This window comes from Macaca thibetana, chromosome 14 (genome assembly GCF_024542745.1).
Source record: "Macaca thibetana thibetana isolate TM-01 chromosome 14, ASM2454274v1, whole genome shotgun sequence".
NCBI classification, from domain to species: Eukaryota; Metazoa; Chordata; class Mammalia; order Primates; family Cercopithecidae; genus Macaca; species Macaca thibetana.
This window is the reverse complement of record NC_065591.1, coordinates 56,438,845-56,459,115: the sequence shown is the minus strand read 5'-3', so window position 1 is coordinate 56,459,115 and position 20,271 is coordinate 56,438,845. Positions and strand designations below refer to the sequence as shown.

Sequence of the window (20,271 nt, the reverse complement as noted above, 5' to 3'; positions counted from 1 at the left end):
AGCCCTTATATGGGAAGGATGTCTTTGAGAAGGGGTCTGAAATCCTCTCTAAGGATCAACAAGCATCTCCTCCCCACAAGCCCTCCCTCTCCCTCTCTGCCTTCCCTCTCTTCAAAGATCAAAGGCTGGTCATTTAAAACAAGTGCTAGGCCAGGTGCGGTGGCTCACGCCTGTAATCCCAGCACTTTGGGAGGCCGAGGAGGGCAGATCACCTGAGGTCAGGAACTCGAGACCAGCCTGGCCAACACAGGGATACCCTGACTCTACTAAAAATTCAGAAATTGGCCAGGCGCAGTGGCTCACACCTGTAATCCCAGCACTTTGGGAGGCCAAGGCAAGCAGATCACGAGGTCAGGAGTTCGAGACCAGCCTGACCAACATGGTGAAACCCCATCTCTACTAAATATACAAAAATTAGCCAGGCGTGATGGTGTGCACCCGTAGTCCCGGATACTCGGGAGATTGAGGCAGGCAAATCTCTTGAACCTGGGAGGTGAAGGTTGCAATGAGGCAAGATAGCCCCACTGCACTCCAGCCTGGGTGACACAGTGAGACTCTGTCTCAAAAAAAAAAAAATCAGAAATTAGCTGGTGGCAGGTGCCTGTAATTCCAGCTACTCAGGAGGCTGAGGCAGGAGAATTGCTTGAACCCAAGAAGGGAGGTGGAGGTTGCAGTGAAACAAGATGGTGCCACTGCACTCCAGCCTGGGCAACAGAGTGAGACTCTGTATCAAAATAAATAAGTAATTTTTAAAAAATAAAGCAAGTGCTGTAAGAAAGAGACCAACTGGTACAGAATCTTGATCATAGGTTAACTCCAAGTTTTTGGTAGGGAGGTATGTTAACTAAATCTACAGACTTTCGCCACCAACTTTTGTGATCAATTCAATAACATTAAAGGAAATTTTAGAAAGGGAAAATTATTCATAATCTCAACACCCCACTGGAACCCTGTTTGCATTCTGTTTTCCATTCCATTTCCAGCAGTGAGCTCTGCTGTCATCACATCAGATGGATTCTTTAAGGTGTTCTCTAACCATTAACAACTTAATTTCCAATACACCTGTGAGCTACATCAGTGTTTTTATTCTACCTAATAGATGAACTGAGTGAAGCCTAGGATGGAGATTGGACTAGTGGCCCTGTCAAGAAGCCTGATAAGCCAGTCTTTGCCAGGAGGGCATTACGTGCTCTCTACTCCAACCTGTGGGCCATTGTGCAGCACGGCTATGTTTTCAGCACATACCTTGGCAAGACTTCTCATTTGTTAATAATTTAAATCCTTTCTTGCAGCTGCAGTCAAAACTGCCCACGGTGTTTTTGCAGAAATGGTCACAACCTCCATTGCGGGTCTGGCACTCATCAATATCTGCAACAGGCAAGCATTGGGCATATCAGAGAGCAACACTTGCCTCACTTCTCACAACTCCCTGAAGGGCCATTGTGTGTGTTCATTAGTCTCTGAAATTAAGAAAAATACTCACAAAAGCATTTAAGAATGTTTGCTGATGTTTTTAACCTTACACATGTTTTCTTGTCTGGCTTAACCAGTTCTGAAAGACAAGTGTTTCATCGTCTTGAGAACGCTGACTTATGGTGCCCTTGACTGGCATTAAGGAAACAAACTCTGGGAAAGAATGATGATGTCCTGTTATATTCTCATCTTTGTATTGCTCTCTCAAGGTAAGATGGGTCCCTTTAGTACACTATGTATTCAAGTTTAATGATTAAAGCTATAAAGGACTAGAGCATTTGTTTTGGCAAATTACACAATGATCAAATAGCCTCAATGTTTTAAAATGATTCCTGATACTCAATCTTATATTTTCCCAGTTTCGTCTGGTAATTGGTTATATACTTTTTGTCATGCTAAAGGACTAATCCTTTGTACTCTTGCCCACAAAATACGAGCAAGTCATTGGGGTCGCTCTTCATCAGTAAAAGTTAATGGTACAGTTATCCATTAAGTCCTCTGGATAATCATCTTGACTGTTATTTACATAATAATCTTTAGGCTATTATGTATGATATGTTGATATTATCTCCTGCAAATGAATGCTTCCTTTAACTGCCTTTTTTCTAATAAGGCCACTGTCTGAAATGAATTATTTGATGCTTGTAGAGGCTGACCTCCTCAACAATTAGTGTAATTAAGTGTTGGTTCTAATTAAGTTTACTCAATTATAACCTTCCACTAGCCCAGGGGGAAAAAGCTTCCATTGATATGAATCATAAGCAAATCTGGAGTCACGTGGGGTATGGAGGGTATGTTGCCTTTATCCCCATACGTTAGCAGCATGGGTCTTCCCTCCGTAACAGGGCACCCAGCCTCCCTGGGGAGGTGAAGCCTACCTTTACACGTCTTCCCATCCAACTGGAGAGTGAATCCAACAGGACAACTGCAGTGGACACCTGTCGAAGTATCCTTACAGGTGCGGTCACAGCCTCCATTGTTGACAGCACACGTTTCTGGCAAGGAGGTAAGAAAAGACAATTAGCTTCCTTAAGAATTGCTAATACAGCTGATGAAGGTCACAGAAGCCAAGAAGCATTGTGGGGTACTCATGGTTACACCCCAAGTCTCTGCTACCTGTAGATGGGCTAGAGGGAGAGCAGGTGCAGCTCCTCCCACCCACCTAAATGAGTTCTAGTTCCTGAGGAAGATTGTCAGGGTGACCAGAGGGATACAGATGTCTCCCAATCTGCACAGTCACTCCCCCTACTGGCAGATTTAAAGCCACTGAAAGTTCTTGCTCATCTGCAGCCAGCAACCTAAGTAGGATCACGTCTGGCAGGCTAGAGGTGAGTGCAGAACAGGGCAAAGGGGATGGTCCTTCCTTAATCTTGAACCTTCTCCTTTCAATATGAGTAGTGGGCAAAGCAAGAGTGGGTAAGCATTGTCACCCCAACCACTGCCTTGTTGTAGACTACTGGCTTCATCCTGGCAACCACCAATTTACTCAAATTTGAAGTTTCACTTTCCCTGAAAGGAGAAAACCCTGTCATAACCACATGAAAAATAAGCCACAGTTGTTAAATCGCAACTGTGGAGATGAGGAATAATAAGCAAACAGTCTTCTAGTTCTGTATCTCATACAGTTAGTCCAAGTAATAGACAAGTGCTATTCAACATTCATTGAACTGTTAGCATCTAGATCTCCAGAAACGTGATTTTTCTTCCATAGCTACTTCATTTTAAAAACTGGGGGTGGGGGGGGTGGGGGGGTGGCTTACCCCTGTAATCCCAACACTTTGGGAAGCCGAGGCAGGAGGATCGCCTGAGCCCAGGGTTCAAGACCAGCCTGGGCAACATGGTGAGACCCCCCCCATCTCTACAAAAATTTTTAAAAATTAGCGAGGCCTGGTGATGCACACCTGTGGTCCCAGCTACTCGGGAGGCTGAAGCAGGAAGATCACTTGAGTCCAGGAGGTCAAGGTTGCAGTGAACCATGTTTGTGCCATTGCACTCCAGGCTCAGCAACACAGAGAGACCCTGTCTCAAGAAAAAAAAAAAAAAAAAAAAAAAAAGGAACCCTGAAGGGGACAAGCTTAATCCTAATTAAATATGCAGACAGTACATGTATGTTTATCTCTGTTCCTTTCAAAATCTCATGAATATGAGAATAAATTGATTTTTTAAAGTATAAATCCTTAAAGACAAAGAAAATGGAAGAAAAGACAATAGACGAGAGATGTCAAACATTCTGGAAGTGGCATGTTAGCAGGAGAACAATATCTGGCGTAGAAGAAAGCTAGATCCTAGCGGTCTACAGAGGGGGTGCCAACAGCTGGTAAACTCATGTGAGCCCCAGAATCCCAGAAGAACCCAGGAATTGGGATTATCAAGTTATTCTAGAGGCAGAAATGCGGACAGAGTTAAAAACAGGAAGATTATGGAGAGTCTACATATGAAAAGGATAAACCCCAGAGCTCCTCCTTAATTCCACATAGCCATGTGACTACCCTTCTCCTATTCTGGCTATAGCAGAGAAGTCTGGACCAGAGAGGCACCAGGCTCAAGGGTACCAGGAACAACAGAGGAGGAGAGGGAGGCACTGTCAGGTGAAAGTCTATACCCTGAAAAAGAGATCTCAAACCCTCATCCCTCTTCCCCCAGCTCCTTCAGCTCCCTACTGGCAGATTTAAAGTCATTGAAAATTCCAAAAGCTATGTTAAAATAACAGCCACTGAAAGTTCCAAAAAGCTACGTTGAAACAACACTGCAACCCAGGATGACAGCAGCTAAGCCTACAGACAGGTGATTGAAGGACTCCTCGCCAGCGAAATTGACCTACCCAAGCAAAAAGACCTAACGATATTAGCATTCGAGGATCTCCAGATGAAATGGCTAAGTCACTGCCTCATCACCCAAACATGGAGCCCACAAGTCAATAGAAAATCCAACTAGCTTTTTAGTATTTTACTATTAAACATGAAAAATCAGTCAAGAATCACTAGACATTTCTGGAAAGCCTATAATATGGAATAAATACACCAGACCAAACCAACAGGGAAAAAGAATCCTGGAGGAAACAAAGATAATCTAGAGAACAGAAGAGGAGTTAAAATCTTATAATTAATTTCCTCAGGGAGATAAGAAAAGCATCCATGAAATAAGAGCAGGTTCCTAAAACAAAAGGCCAAAGTAAAATTCTTGAACAATTAAAATATGAAAATGAAAACTTTATCCTGTGGAAAGATTAGAAGAAAAAAATGAAAAGTCTTCTAGAAAGTAGAACAAAAACACAAAGGAGAGAAAAGAAAAAGAACAAAAATACAAGAGAGAGAAAAGAAAAAAAAAAATTAGAGGGTCAATCCAGGAGTTACAACAGTCAGCTAATAGGAGTTCCAGAGGAAAAGAACAGAGAAAATGGAGGGAAGAAATTTATCAAAGACGGGCGCGGTGGCTCATGCCTGTAATCTCAGCACTTTGGGAGTCCGTGGCAGGTGGATAACTTGAGGCCAGGAGTTCGAGACCAGCCTGGCCAACATGGCAAAATCCCTTCTGTACTAAAAATACCAAAAAAAAAAAAAAAAAAAAAAAAAATTAACCAGGCATGGTGGCATGTGCCTGTAGTCTCAGCTACTCAGAAGGCTGAGGCAGGAAAGTCACTTGAACCTGGGAGGTGGAAGTTGCAGTGAGCCAAGAGCGCACCACTGGACTCCAGCCTGGGCAACAGAACAAGACTCTGTCTCAAAAAAAAGAAATAAAAAGAAATTTATCAAAGAAAAAGATGTAAGATAATTTCTTAGAACTAAGGGATTTGAATGTTCATATTGAAAAGTACTAGGCCGGGCATGGTGACTCATGCCTGTAATCCCAGCACTTTGGGAGGCCGAGGTGGGCGGATCACGAGGTCAGGAGATGGAGACCATCCTGGCTCACACGGTGAAACCCCATCCCTACTAAAAATACAAAAAAATTAGCCGGGCGTGGTGGCGGGCGCCTATAGTCCCAGCTACTCGGGAGGCTGAGGCAGGAGAATGGCGTGAACCCAGGAGGTGGAGCTTGCAGTGAGCCAAAATCACACCACTGGACTCCAGCCTAGGCAACAGACCAAGACTCTGTCTCAAAAAACAAAAAAAGAAAAAAGAAAAGTACTAACAACAGGTGGGCAAAATCCCACAATAAAGAACATTATTGTAAAACTTCAGATCACTGGGGAGGAGAAGATCCTAGAAGCTTTCAGAGAGATGCTTTCACAAGTTTCTCCCAAAGGATCAAGAATAAAAATGACTTTAGACTTCTCAAAACAACCCTGCATTCTTGAAAACAATGGAGCACTAACTTCAAAACAGTGATGGAAAATTCTTTCCAACTCTGAATTCTACACTGAGCCAAATTCTCAATAAAGGGTGCAGGTAGAATATAAAGGTATTTTCAGGCATGCAAATTTTTAAATACCTCTATCTCATTCGCCAGATAAACTAACGAGAGGCAAGACATAGGATTCACCTAACAGGAGAGCGGCAAAGGGAATTGTAGGCTAATAGTAAACGCCCAGATGAGAGACATCTATAACAGACACATCAAGAAATAACTGTAGGGCCAGGCATGAAGGCTCACACCTGTAATCAAAACACTTTGGGAGGCCAAGGTAGGCAGATGGCTAGAGCCCAGGAGTTTGAGACCAGCCTGGGCAACATGGTGAAACCCTGTCTCTACAAAAAATACAAATATTAGCCAGGTGCAGTGGCGCATGCCTGTAGTCCAGCTACTCAGGAAGCTGAGGTGAGGGAATCACTTGATCCTGGGAGGCGGAGGTTGCAGTGAGATGTGATCACACCACAGCACCCCAGCCTGGGGGCAACAGAGTGAGACCCTGTCTCAAAAAAAAAAAAAAAAAAAAGAAAAAAGAAAAAGAAAAGAAAAAAAAGAAGAAAATAATAACTGTATGCTCTTCATTTTTCAGAAATATGGGGGAGGAGGAGTCAGAAAAAGAAACAGCTCGAAGAATTGAATGTTGTTGCCTCTGGCAAATGGGATGAGGAAATGGGAAGTTATGAGACAAGGAAATGATGCGCTTCATTACAAGCCCAGAAGTAATTAAGTTTCTATGTTATTCACATATACTATTTTCACTTAAGACAATGAAAAATTATAATTTCTAAAGAGCTCAGAAAGGTTACCTGCTTGGTAACCAAAGGCTGTATGATATGTTGCCTGACTGTTAAATTCAGAAACTGTCAAAAGATGGGTTTTGTTTAGGTTGAGCCAAACTTTCTCCAGAAGGAGTAACACGCCAAAGGATCTGTCTGACTCCCACCCCTACGGCCACCTCTATTTCTGCTCATCTCCAGCTTAACTGCTGGACCTTCAGGCAGGACTTCCCTTGTCCCACAGCCACGTGCTGCCCCTCTCCATTCATCTCTTCTACCATTATCATCAGCTGAGTCAGAAATAGAAGAGTCAGTGGACACAAAAGAAGGCTAGCCACCATTCTGAGCTAAAGGCTGCTTCAGAGGTAGACAGCTGACTTCACTGACCACCCACTCAGTCCCAGGCACTGGACTCTGGGCACCTTTCCATATTATTATTTTAATTGAGCATCCCAACTGATATGGTCAGGCTTTATGTCCCTATTCAAATCTCATCCTGAATTATAATCCCCATAATCCCCTCGTGTCAATGGAGAGACCAGGTGGAGGTGATTGGATCATGGGGGCGGTTCCCCCACACTGTGCTCATGATGGAGTGAGACCATGAGATCTCATGGTATTACAAGTGTTTGGTAGTTCCTCCTGCATTTATTCTCCTTCCTGCCACCTTGCAAAGAAGGTACCTTGCTTCCCCTTTGCCTTCCACCAGGATTGTAAGTTTCCTGAGGCCTCCCCAGCCATGTGGAACTGTGAGTCAATTAAGCCTCTTTTCTTTATCAATTACCCAGTCTCAGGCAGTTCTTTATAGCAGTATGAAAATGTGCGACACACTGGCCCTAAGAGGTAGAAAGACCAAGAGACACAGCCTCAGGGCAGTTTGCCAAGCCTTACAGCTAGGTGGGGGCTGCATTGAGATGTTAACCTGATTATTCTGATGGCGAGACCAGGGGTCTTGCTTGGTTGGTGATTAAGCAACAACACTAGTGAAGAACAGACACACATCCTGGTTCACAGGAGCTGCTCACCCCAGTCCAGCTGGTCTGAGGGCATGTGGCTCCCAAGTTCAGATCTGATGCAATAAGTTGGGGAGGGAAAGGGACAATGGCAGTGGCCAAGGAAGAGGAGTGAAGGCGCCTACCCATGAGCAGCCGCCGCTTCACCCGTTTATCCCCATCCACCACTGATGTGGCATTGCTCTCTGTCACCTCCAGGACAGTGTCCTCTCGCTCTACAAGAGAAGCAAAAGAGCACAGTTCTCAGACTGAATGAGTTAGATTGCTCATTCCCTGTACAACCGTGTTTGCTGAAATCCCAGACACAAGAGCAATGTAAGATATGTGACTCTGTTCACGCAATAAAAATGTGTTGTAATGAGGCTCTGTGGGAGACACAGCATGTCAAAGGGCCGCAGATCCTTAGCAAACATTAAACATGGAAAAGATTTTGGAGGTATATTGCACTGACCAAAGAGACACTAGGGAATGCAAGCTTCAGATTCACTCCAGTCTCCTGAGTCGAGGACAAAAAGAGCCTTGGGCCTGGAAACCTCTAAAATGGAGGTAGCGAAGGATACACCATGAAGGGCAAGGCAGGCATCCCACCAGAAATATGCAGCCCTGGCTCCTGCTGGCCAGAAGTGCTGCATCATCACAAACAGCTCTAACTTCATGCTGCCCTGGCCTCTTGGGATGTGTTGTGCCAGTCTCTGGAATACCAGCGTTAGGAGCAGCCTAGTCCAGGAGAGGAGGAAGGGCTTTCCAAGGTCACACACGGAGAGAGGGGCCTTCCCCACAGACCTAGACCACTCCCACTGCAGCATGCGAAGTGGGGGCAAATGCACCGGAAACAGCCTGCATCTGTGCTAAATACCATTAAGGGGCAGGGGTAGGGACGGGCAGGCTGGGGCAGACCCTCACTCAGTGTTGGGGTTACCACTCACCAAGGCAGCTCCTCCCATCTGTGTGCATCTTGTACTGTGGATGGCAGCTGCACTCTGGGCCGTCAGCTGTATCTTCACAGGAGTGCTGGCACCCACCGTTCCCATGGTTACAGGTCACTGACAGTAAAATGAATCAATACATAAAGCACTGAGATTTCCACAAACACAGGGCTGTGTTTGCTCCAGAGAAACTGATTTTCATTCTGCAAGTATTTGAGCACCTAGTGCATGCCAGGCATGGTGCACAGAAGACATAACTCCGAGGCAGACCCTGTGGTATCTGTGTAGGCAGATAGTTACAACACAAATCATAGAAATGCTGAAACATGGGTTTAAACAAAGTCATACAGGAAGAGGGAGATGGGAGAATTGGGGGAGAGATTTTTATTAATAAGGGAAATCATAGCAAGAGATTCTAGACTACTGCTTTGTTCTATTTAGAGAACTTTACCTATTAATACAGCTGTACTGGGGCTTTGGGAAATGCTATAGCACTTTATGCTGGAATAAAACAGACAATATTTAATTTGTACATATATGTCAGAATTTCTCTCATCAGATTCAATCTAGATTAGTTAGAAGGAAGGATAATCACAGGATGATTCTGCACACAATTAATGTGACATTAACTGGTAATTATCAAGACTATATATGAATGCATTGATGATAGGCCAAAAAAAAAAAAAGCCAACTACAAAACTATCTATTCATCAAACTGTAAACCGCGGTTACCTCTGGCAAGGGAAACGGGAGGGGGAAAACTGAATGTTTTCTTTATATGCTTTGGAGTGTTTGCATTTTACATAGATCCTTTGTAATTTTTCTAATTCAAAAGAACTAATTACATATTTGTGGTATCCTGTGATTATAGCTATGTAAAAATTGTATATGCATATGAACCACAACTAAATAGGAATATGAAAAAATTGAAACAGCTGGTTATGTGGTGAGATTCTAGATCTTATTTTTTCTTTGTTAATTCCTCAAATGTTAAATAATATATGTTAATGTTAAAAATGTTATAATGTTAAAATGTTAATAATGTTAATGTTAAAATTAAAAAATGTTAATAATATAACAATATTATTTGAGCAGTGATATCTTACTGACATTTAAAATCTTTAAAAACAAGCTTACAGGCGCCCCCCGCCCCCAGCAACTGTCCCCTGAAAGACTGAAATGTTGAGGGTCTCGCCCCATAGGTGAGTCTTGGAGGGCCTGGGTCCTCCTTTCGAAGATCTGGAGGTGGGAAAATGGTCTCCACCCTGCTAGCTCACTGGATGCCCTCAGGGACAGCCTGACTTTGAGGGGCCCTAAGAGCCTGTCAGAACCTGTTGCTTGAGTGTGATGGTGGCACTAGCCTTGGCTTGGACAGTTTTGAGGCAGCACTCTGCTTTGTGAGGGAGACAATGGAGAGAAGTCCCTCACCAGTGAAACTGTCCCCTCATCTCTTACTCACCATAAACCACCATCCCCACCAAATGGCAGGGGTCTTCTGTCCATGGCTTTGGGAAGGTTCCTAAAGGGAACCCCTCAGTGCTTCCCTCAGCATAAATTGTGGTTTAGGAACACCATGAATTGCCAGTGGTTTCCTGTTCCCAGGTGGAGTTTTGTTACCACAATCGTGGTGCAGGGGTGCAGCCCGATGGTGTAGACCACTCATTCACCCATTCATTAAACACAAGTGTACTGAGCACATTCCGTAGCAGGCACCAGGGGAGGACTGAGAGGAAAAATGAGACAAGGTCCCTGACTTGGAGGGGCTCATAGCTGGGGAGACAGACACATCAACACGCAAGTCAACCCAGAGCTATACAGCTGAGGGAAGTGCTGTGGGAGCCAAAGTACAAAATGGCTGCCCTGTCTGAAGCACCCAGGAGGCTTCTGATAGCAGAGGATGGTAGCAAGGGATTAAGAGCACAGCTTTCGAGCTAACAGACCAGGGTTTGAACACTCATTTGCCACTAACTCCCTGTGTGACCTTGTTGCTTCACCTTCTGCACAACTTTGCCAACTGAAATGAGTGTAATAATACTGAACTCACAGGGTGGTGCTTGTAAGAATTAAATGGGATATGGCACATCTTGAGACAAGCCTTTGCACACAATAAATTCTCCACCAAAAGGTAGCTATTATGCTTATCCCTATTAGAAGTTAAACAGAATATTGAAGGTTGAGTGAGAGTCCACCATGCCAGGAAGGAAGAAGGGCTTGGGAAAGGCCTGGAGGCATCAAAGAATTTGGGCTCTTCTCCAAAGGTAAGGGGAGTAGTGTCTGCAGAAAGGAGGCAGATGAGGTTTATAAGGGAAGCAGGGCCCAGTGGCAAAGAGCTGTGATTGCCAGATGAGGAAATTTGGTTTTATTCTGTGGGAACAGGGAGAACTGCCCCCCAACATTCACGCTCCTTACTCCTGAATTTCATTTTCTCCTGATGAGTTCCTTTTAAAATATCATTTCCCTTCCCTAAGGGAGACCACCCTTCTGCAGTGAACAAGTACTTGGTAGAGGTCGGTATCCCGTGCTAACTGTCTTCCCCGCTGCTGCAGCCGTGTCATGAGGTGGTGCTTCTGAACTGGGCCACAGAAGGCAGCCTGTGGAATACGATGGTTCCCATGGCAGGTGTGCACCCGCCCATACTTACAAATGCAGTCTCTCTGGTTCTTGGCCAGCTCAAAACCAGGCCTGCACTCACAGGCGACACTGCCCCTTGGGGCCTCCTTGCAGATGTGACTACAGCCGTGATCCTTATTCATGCAGCTCAGGCCCTCTGAAAAACAGCAGTGTGTAACAGGTGACTAGGCTGTGGTCAGAATCCTGAGACCTGGGAGAGCGGCAAAGGGCTAAGGGGTGGCCCACAGACCTGTCTGCCTAGGTCTCCATCAGCCCCACATTTGAAAAGTATATGTCATTAAAGTCAACCTGGGCCAATTAATAGACATGAAAAATTTCTTCTGTCACCCAAGAGATATGATGTCTCAACTCTCCTAACGAGATGGGAGCCTTCCCAATACACTGGAGCTCTTTATTGGGTGCAGGATCAAAGCCTGCTGACCCCAGGAACTGGTACTCATGCTCTTATCTCTGCCATGTCTTTACCCAAGAGCTGATCAAGAATGTAAAGAGAAAAGGAGAATCCTCCTAAGAAATGTGCAGATAGAATGATCAAGATTTTCAATTTTTCACATACTCTTGAAGATAATTTTCAAAACATTTCAACACCCCTCTCTACCCCCACCAATCCTGCCCTTCAGAGGTGAGTGTGACTGCGGCATTTTGGCATCCTCATATGGGTCACATGCCCAGGGATCTGTCTTCTGTGACCACCCTCAGCCACTCCCTTGGTCCTTCCCTCAGGACGTAAGCCTCTGACAGACAGCATCACACAGCAACAGCAACAAGAACAGAGCAAGGGAGAGAGAAGACAGAGAGAGAAGGAGGGAGTGTGCTCATGTGTGTGGTAGCTGCTGTACAATTCTTTTGAGGTATACAGTAAATTTCGATTAGGCTCAACCTTGTAGTACGATGGTGGGCAGGGAACACCTGCTTCTGTTCCCGCAGGGCCCGGCATACATCTACATGAGGGGCACTAGCAAGGTAACTGCCCGTGTGGTTTACCAGCATTCTGCCTCATCTCAAAACCAATTCTTCGAGATCCTGCTGCCTGCCAGCATCCTGAAGGAATTCTTTTCATACCCTACAGTATTTTCAAGACATCTGCTCAGTTTATACTGCATTATTAATTACCTATTCCTATGTTGCTTCTTTGCATTTGTGCAATGTAACTCTAAAACATCTCTGAGAGTAGGGACTTGGTTGTCATTGGCTCTCTACTGACGAGACACTCTAATGCTAGAAAGGCACTGGTTTCAACACGAGTACAAAAAGGTTGCTTTCACTTCTCTAGAATCCAACACTCTTCTATATTATGCCCCTAAAACCTTAGCCAACAGGTTCTAATGAAGTCAAAGTTCTCTCTCCAGCTCCCATGCCAGAGCTGTCAAACTGTGCTTAACTGGAACAATTGTTTTAATACAAACAGATGCCATTCCCATTCCAAAAGACAGTGCAAGAGTTAATATATCCCATACTTTCAAGAGTCTCTCTTAAAATCCTCTTGCTCTTTTGCCTGACAGTTATGAGCTGTCTGCACTCCAGCACTGAGTCTGCTGGTTGCTGGGATTCATTCATCCATGCCAAGGGTGGCTGTCAATTAACACAGAAAGAGACTTGCACTGGATTGGTGGAAAACTTTCTCTTGCTCTGACTGGTAATTTCCGAAGATGTGATTTGCTCCCCAGAACTGAGATGGCGTGGGAGGTGACAGCTGCCTCTAGAAGCAGTGTCCTGTCTTTCTGAGAAGGCCCAGAAAGTGTTGTGTTTGTCCTTGGGTCAGCAAAGCATGGGAAATAACCAGTGCTCAGGTGTAAATATAACAGTGCCCAAGAAATGGGGGCAGGAACACCTGGAAAGTACACCCCCAAACAGGCCAGCTGCTGCTGCTTTTCCACTCTGTTTACAAAACCGTTAAGACCTTTACAAAGTGACCTTTACTGCCTCAGAGTAATTCACCTACACAAGAAATATTTCATAAGAACGCCTGTGTGCCAGATGCCATTGTGATACACAGAGAAGCTGCCACCTGATGTTCCACCACATCAAGCTACACCTGAAGTTACCAAGAGGTAATAGAGACTTAAATGGCTCTGGAATTGCTGATGGCTTTTCAAGAGGTGACCTGAAAGCCTTTCATAGCACCCTGACTTAAAGCAAGACCACTGCTGGGGAGAGCACATTAATTTGTTCCAAACTAGGCAGCCCAGCAAATGGCCCTAGCTCTTTCCAAAACTGGCCTGGTTGTCACGTCCAGGACGGTTTGTTCACCATAAGGGAAACAGCTCAGAAACATTGGAAATCCCCCATTCTGGTGCACCCCAAGATCAGGGCCCCACTGAAGATTATTTCTGGAAACCCAATAAAAATATGCCGTGTGAACTGGGAGGAAAGCGTGACCTAAAACGGGTAACAGGCTCTGCCGAAAGCACAGCCTCCACTTTGCCACCCTGACACCTTCCCCATCGCCCTGAAAAGGCATCAGTACACCATCTAAATATTCTCAGAACACACAAAACAAAAGAGGAGTTCTCATTCTGAGAGCCTGAGCAGCCATGAATAGGAACAAAGGCAGGCCGGGGGTGATGTGTTTCTCTCCAGCCTACCCTCATTATATGGGTGAAAACACACAGTCTCTTTATCACAGCTTTGGAGTCTCTAAGGATAAAAAAAAAAAATCAATATCTTGAGCTTTCCCTCAGAGTCAATGATTACGATGCCCTATATTAAAGAACATTTTGTAAATAATTATTAAAAACAACAGCAATAGAAAATACTAGCTTCCTGTGTTGCCTTCTTTCAATCACTTTTAAGGTATCCGCTGTGGGTTTTTAAGCCTATAGTTTCATAGTTTAATGTGCACATCAAAGAGAAAATCCTAGAAGAAAACTTTTTATAGGCTGTTCTGTTTGAAGAATCAAAATGCTAGGATGCAAAGGTTCTCCGTTACCAATTGCTATAATCCGTTGGCTGACACTCCCATGAATTTGCCAAGCAGTCAGGTTGAAACACAACAGAAAATCATAGAGAACACTTCCAGACCACAACTCAAATTCTTGGATTTTGGTTTTAGTTCCAGGCAAAAATGTTCACTTTAAATACTCTTCAGGGGATCCAAGAATGTCTGAATTGTAGAAAATTTAGAAAACACAGTTTGCAGAAAGGAACTGCATTTGTATTTGCTTATGTTATGAGGAGCCTGTATCTCTAATAGTCCAGGGGTTTGCAGGACTGAGCTAGGGCTCTGGAAGTGCAAGGATAAGGGGTGATCTTAATCGCTACCAGCTGCTTTGTAACTGGGTGGGACCCAGACTGCGAGGGCGCAAGCGATGGCTTTAACCTGCAGGTCCCACATCCCTCCCCAGCCACCTGCAGAAGAAGCCAAAGTGACTTGCCAGGAAGCAGCTGGGAGCAATCAAAAGGAGAGATGCCCGAGATTTGGATCACTCTGTGCCACTGGCCTCCTAATTCATTCCCACCTCGAATTTGGCCTGCATCGGACAAGAGTGCAGGGCACACCAATGACCCCAGAGAACCTGGCAGGAAAATGAAACCCAACTGCTACTTTATCAAGGGCCACACCTGGTACAAGATAAGAAATCTGCCTGATCAAAGCCAGTGCGTGTGACTTCCCTGCTCCAAACACTGAGAATGAGCAGACTCCAGGTGATGATAACCATCAAATCCATTGGCCCCTGGGGATTCCTCTGACGATTTTTCTTAGTACCCAAACAGGTATTCCAGTTAGGTATAAGGTGTGAGCCACCATCCTTGGAAAATGAGACAAAAATCATCTTCCATAAAGAAACCCTTGAAAAGTTACCAAGACCAGGATTAAAACAATCTACAAATTTGTGATTAAGCAGTAGAAGAACTTAAAATGACCTCATTCTTAAGTAATGGGAAAGAATAAGCAGCACATGGCCAAAGGGGTTAATAGGCTAGTATTTAGGGCTCTTCCCCTAAAAATAGGCAGATGCAACTCCAAGAGAAACACAGCCACCAAAATGTGACTCTTCAACTTAAGAAAGAGCAGGGAAGAGTTAAAAGGATGACATTCAGTTAAAAATAACTGATTGGCCACATGTACTTAATGCATCTTCCTCTCAAGAATCAACTAAGTAACAGAAGAATGAAAAAAGGTATAAACTCAAAGCAAAGAGAATGAAAAGAAGGACATCAGAAGAGAAGAGTTTCTGGCAAATTTACAGAGGAATGGTAAATGGTGACATAGGTGAAGGAAACCACAGCACAGAGAGTCCAGGGAAGGAGCCCTTCTGCCCCTCGGAGCTCAAAAATGCAAACCATGGAAGGGCCAGATCTAGCTTGGGGCTGGAAGCAGGGCACTTCATTGAAAGTCTGAATGGGAAGGATCCAGCCTCCTCTCTACCCACCCAGAGCAGGGAGCAGGATCATACTGGTGCTGTGGTTTTCAGCACCTTTTTGAAAAACTTGGCAGATCATCCTCTATATTGCTCCTGAGACATCTAGTCATGTTTGAAATGTATTCTATGTAAAGATTAGAATCAGAGAATGTGAGAGTTTGAAAGGACCTCAGTGCTCACCCAGTCCAGTGCACCTATTTTGCCAGGTGAGGAAGTTGAAGTTCGAATAACTTGCCCACGGTTAGCCGGCAGTGGCATCTAGACTCAGGCCTCCAGACTTTCTATACCCTGTGCTTCCCCCCTAGAGTCAGTGTGTGTGCGTGTGCGCCAAGGGAGGGGGTCTCAGATGTGACTCCGTCCCCATCCACAGTGGGGCAGAGGTACCTTCTGAACGGTGAATGCAGGTGTGTTGATTGTCACTCAGGAAAAACCCCTCCTTGCAGCAGCACTCATAGCTCCCCATGACGTTGACACAGGTGTGCTGGCAGCCGCCATTGTTCTCCAGGCATTCATCCACATCTGGAGGGAGAGAGGGATTAGCCTCTGCTTTGGTGACTGTTTCAAATGCCCCACCTCACCCAGCAGCTCAGGGGCCCTGCTAAGCAAAGATGAGGTCCCTCTTCATGTCCCTGCACCACAGAAGCTTTCTGAATCAAAGCCAGTGAGGTCCACAGACAATTACCCAGTCCTTATGGGTCTGGGGCTCACTTGGCCAGGACCACCACATGGACACAAGATCAATTAGCTCAGTAAATATTTGTTGAACACCTTCTCCTTCCAAAGCATGGTGCTAGAGGAGACAGCAAAATATAGATAAGGAAGATAAAACTCCTTCCCTCAGCCAGGTGTGGTGGCTCACGCCTATAATCCCAGCACTTTGGGAGGCTGAAGCAGGTGGATCACCTGAGGTCAGGAATTCAAGACCAGCCTGGCCAACATGGTGAAACCCCGTCTCTGTTAAAAACACAAAAATTAGCTGGGCATGGTAGCACATGCCTGTAATCCCAGCTATTTGGGAGGCTGAGGCAGGAGAATCACTTGAACCCGGCAGGTGGAGGTTGCAGTGAACCGAGATCATGCCATTGCACTCCAGCATGGGCCTCAGAGTGAAACTCCATCTAAAAAAAAAAAAAAAAAAAAAAAAAAATCCTTCTCTCTAGGAGCATGCACTTCAGCAAGAGACAAGTATACAAATGATTCTGATATAAGGTAAAAGCTGGTGCAAAGGAAAGAAATCACATCTGGTTGTGGGGTATCAGGATGAATCAAGGATAAGCTAATAAAAGATGGGCCCTTAGAATTGTCCAATTATAAATCAGGAGAGAAGCGATTATAGGTGGAAGACAGCGTGAGCAGTAGCACAAAGGCTGGGAGGCATGGAGAACATTCAGATACCAGTAGGTCAGCCCATTTGGCTAGAGCATAGGGCACATGGAGGGAGGTTACAGGAGATACAGCTGGGAGGACAGACTGTGGTCACACTGCGGGATCCTGAACACCAGGCAAAGAAGTGCCTACTTAATTTGGGAAGCAGCTGGCAACCACTAGAGTAGGGGAGAGAGTCTGGCCTTTCACTTTGAGAAATACAAGGCGGCGGCTGAGAGCAGGACAGAGGGAGGGGAAGAATGGGCAGTCTGGGAGTCCAGCTTCACACATGCATCTGCAACAGCCACAGCTAGCACAGGGAGGAGGCAGAGGAGATGGCAGGAGTCCCAAGAGCCTCTAGGGAAGGAGCCAGCAGAGAGGTCGGGAGGGAGGAAGCCTTCTGCCACACTGTCAGGGTGGCCTTAGGGGGCCTTCCTCCCACTCTGCCTGTGATACCCTGTGCACAGCTATATTGATACACTTACTGACTTGCAGCCTCAAAATCCTTTACTCATCGACCTCTACTAGACTGCAAACTCCTTGAGGACAGAGATTTTTATTTCAATTAGCACAGCCCTGGAAGACAGCAGGTGCTCATTAACTATTCAATGCATGAACAAACAAGCAGGAGAGGATAGCATCACCCGAGTCAAAGAAGAGAAACTTCCAGAAAAGTTTCAGACAATAAAGGCTCAAAGGCTGATATAAAAGCAATTTATTTTCTCCAGTCTAATTTCTCATGTGCCAATCACTAGCTCCTGTGTGTATCCATAATAATAATAATAATAATAACACCTCACATTTAAATATCTGTTATCTGGTTTCAAGCTTCAGATCTTATAGTCATCTGTCCTCCCACACTACTGAGCAGATGTCTGACTAAACTGATGGGACTCAAGCCATCGCTTGAAGCCTAACAAACTTGCCCTTGTCTATGCCAAAGGGTGAAGGAAGCACATTCCAGAGGATGAGCTGTGCTGGAATACACCTGGCTTAGGTGTTCCACAGCAAGACTCAAGGTGAGTAGGAGAGGTCAGTCTCCCTGAACACCAACTCCTGGATTGGCTGCGAGTAAAGGTGTGCTCCCCTCTGAGCTGCCACACCCCCATCCCACGTTTAACCCCCAATTTCTTTTCTCCAAAGCAATCAGAAGTGTGTCATTTAGCTGGCCGATGCTCTCTGGTTGGATAAATACAAAAGTGTGTGTCCATGTACGCAGATATCTATCACTAAGCTGGTGAGCTTCTCCAGACCATAAAACAGTGGTTCCCAACCCTGGCTATGTGTCAGAACCCTGATGCCTGGATGCCATCTCCAGAGATACTGACAGAGCCAGTCTTGGATGAAGTCTAGGTGATGGTGGTTTTTAAGCTTCTCAGGTGATTCCAGTGTGCGGCCAGGGTTGAGAACCACTGCTACAAAGCCAAATAGCTATGATGAGATCCCAGATACTCCAAAAATATAAACTGAATGCAGATGGGGTGAGCTGTATAGAAGAGCTGCCTTTCGTTTTTCAGACTTGCAGGCATTCAGGATCTTGAAGTGCTCTGTGTTTAGTGCCAAAGCTAAGTGGTGTTTGTACCTTGTGTCTTCTAGCTAATATATTTGTGGCTAATGTGTGGTTAGGAGGCTGAGGAGATTGAAGGGGTCATCCCAGAGAACTCAGGAGACATTAGGGCTCTGAGCTTCTTTCTTGCCACTTTCAGCCCTTTCAAGTCTGAATGGTGGGGAAGTGTCTATGTGTGCTGGTCCTACTCTTCTAAATGTACTTCATTTTCTTGTTCCTTCCTTTTAAAGAGTCCTTACCCCCTTCAGAAATACTCAGTAGATGCTCAAGGTCTCTCCACAAGGCAGATCCTTGCTACTGAGTCCACAAAGAGATCCCACAGAGGGGAAATGGAGATACTCTGTGTTAATAATATCTGTGTTATTGGCAAAGGCAAGAAAAAACTCTGCCTTCAGGGTTTCCAAGCAGGCCGATACTCAGAGCCGCCCACCAGCCCTGGCCCAGATTCCTAGCCCCTGGATGTTTCTTGCTCTTAGGAACCTCATCCTTCTCCCCGACCCCGGGCTGTGGATTACGGCACCACAGTAATGACGAAGTCTGCCATCAGATATGCATCCTCCAAATACCCTTGTTGACAAATCAAAGGGAAATTTCCCCCCAAAAATGGGAACTGAAAGTGATTTCATTTGTCTGAGTTTTTAATTAATATTGATTCCTGCTCTTATGATTGTCTTTCAAATATGCCTTTTTGTGGTACTCACTGCCTAGAAGGTTACTGGTTCCCTCGCCTGCAATCAAGTCTTACTGACAGCTGCAGGCTTGGAAAGTCACGTGATGTGTCACCCAAAGCCTGATCTCTCACACAGGGCACAGACAGGAAATAACAGAGTCCATCAGGATGGAGCTCCAGGTGACACTGACATGGGATAAAGGTCATATGAGGGTTAAGTCCCAAATGGAAATAACCTCTCCTCCACTCCAGAGCCCCAACATGCAACACACAAGTTCTGCCTGGACTTTTTCTAGTTCCTTTTATGCATATCTCAAAGCATTTAATCAAAGGGCCATTCCTACCACACTATAAGGGGGTGTCCAAATCGCTGTCCCCACAGAGCCAGGGCCTGGCTCCACTGCTCCTTAGTTGGCCAAGTAGACCTCAGCAGGTTATCCATACGAAGGGTCGTGAGTGTCAAAGGACGCTGATGCCATATTTTCCCGTGATGTTCTCCTGTACAACTAATACCAGCCTTAAAAAGCAAACCACAAATACCTACCTGCCAGGAGTGCTGCAGCCTCTAAGACTATCCAACACTCAACCCCATGCAGTTGCTAGTTGCTTCTAAGTTCTGTTTTATTCCTGGCATAAGGAATGAATGTAAACAACACTCTTTGTAGTCTCTAACTCAGGGACTAAAACTCCAACAGATGTTTCTGTTTTGTGGAATACTAGGAAGATGTTCATGGAAGATTTCTGTTTTAGTTTCTCTCTTTTTCAAGAAAAAAAGGGGGGTCTAGCTGGCTGTAACCCCAGCACACATTTGGAGTCTTCAGGACAAGGAGTTTTTCCAAATTCTAAAATAGAAACACTTACAACATTGAAAAAAAATGGTTATAAGTCAGGACTCTCAACACAAGACCAAAGATCTTAAAAGGTGACAAGTCAATGCTAGAAAGTCAATAAATAGTAATGACAATGTCACCCATCTCTTTGGACTAACAGAAGATTTATGTTATGAATGATCACATAAAACTAAAACATTTTACCTCATTTTCTATCACGGAGTCTGACTTCCAAGGAAGCAGAAAACACAAGGCTCTGAGCCCGTTTTTGTCTTCATGAGGAGGTCTTCACCAAGGGAAAGCAAG

The 20,271-nt window shown here is 45.0% G+C and overlaps 1 protein-coding gene across 7 annotated transcripts in view; it reads right to left on the bottom strand.

Annotated features, from left to right (window-relative positions):
* SCUBE2 (signal peptide, CUB domain and EGF like domain containing 2) overlaps positions 1 to 20,271 on the bottom strand; it is a 74,197-nt gene that overhangs the window by 41,417 nt on the left and 12,509 nt on the right. For 6 of the 7 annotated variants that reach the window (XM_050756105.1, XM_050756108.1, XM_050756104.1 and 3 more), the window contains exons 4-9: positions 15,918 to 16,052; positions 11,180 to 11,305; positions 8,539 to 8,655; positions 7,738 to 7,827; positions 2,352 to 2,468; positions 1,246 to 1,368 (exon numbers count right to left, since the gene is read on the bottom strand). In XM_050756105.1, coding sequence (XP_050612062.1) covers positions 1,246 to 1,368; positions 2,352 to 2,468; positions 7,738 to 7,827; positions 8,539 to 8,655; positions 11,180 to 11,305; positions 15,918 to 16,052 — 708 coding nt within the window. The remainder of the gene's footprint in view (positions 1 to 1,245; positions 1,369 to 2,351; positions 2,469 to 7,737; positions 7,828 to 8,538; positions 8,656 to 11,179; positions 11,306 to 15,917; positions 16,053 to 20,271) is intronic. The other variant, XM_050756107.1, reaches the window with a different exon arrangement.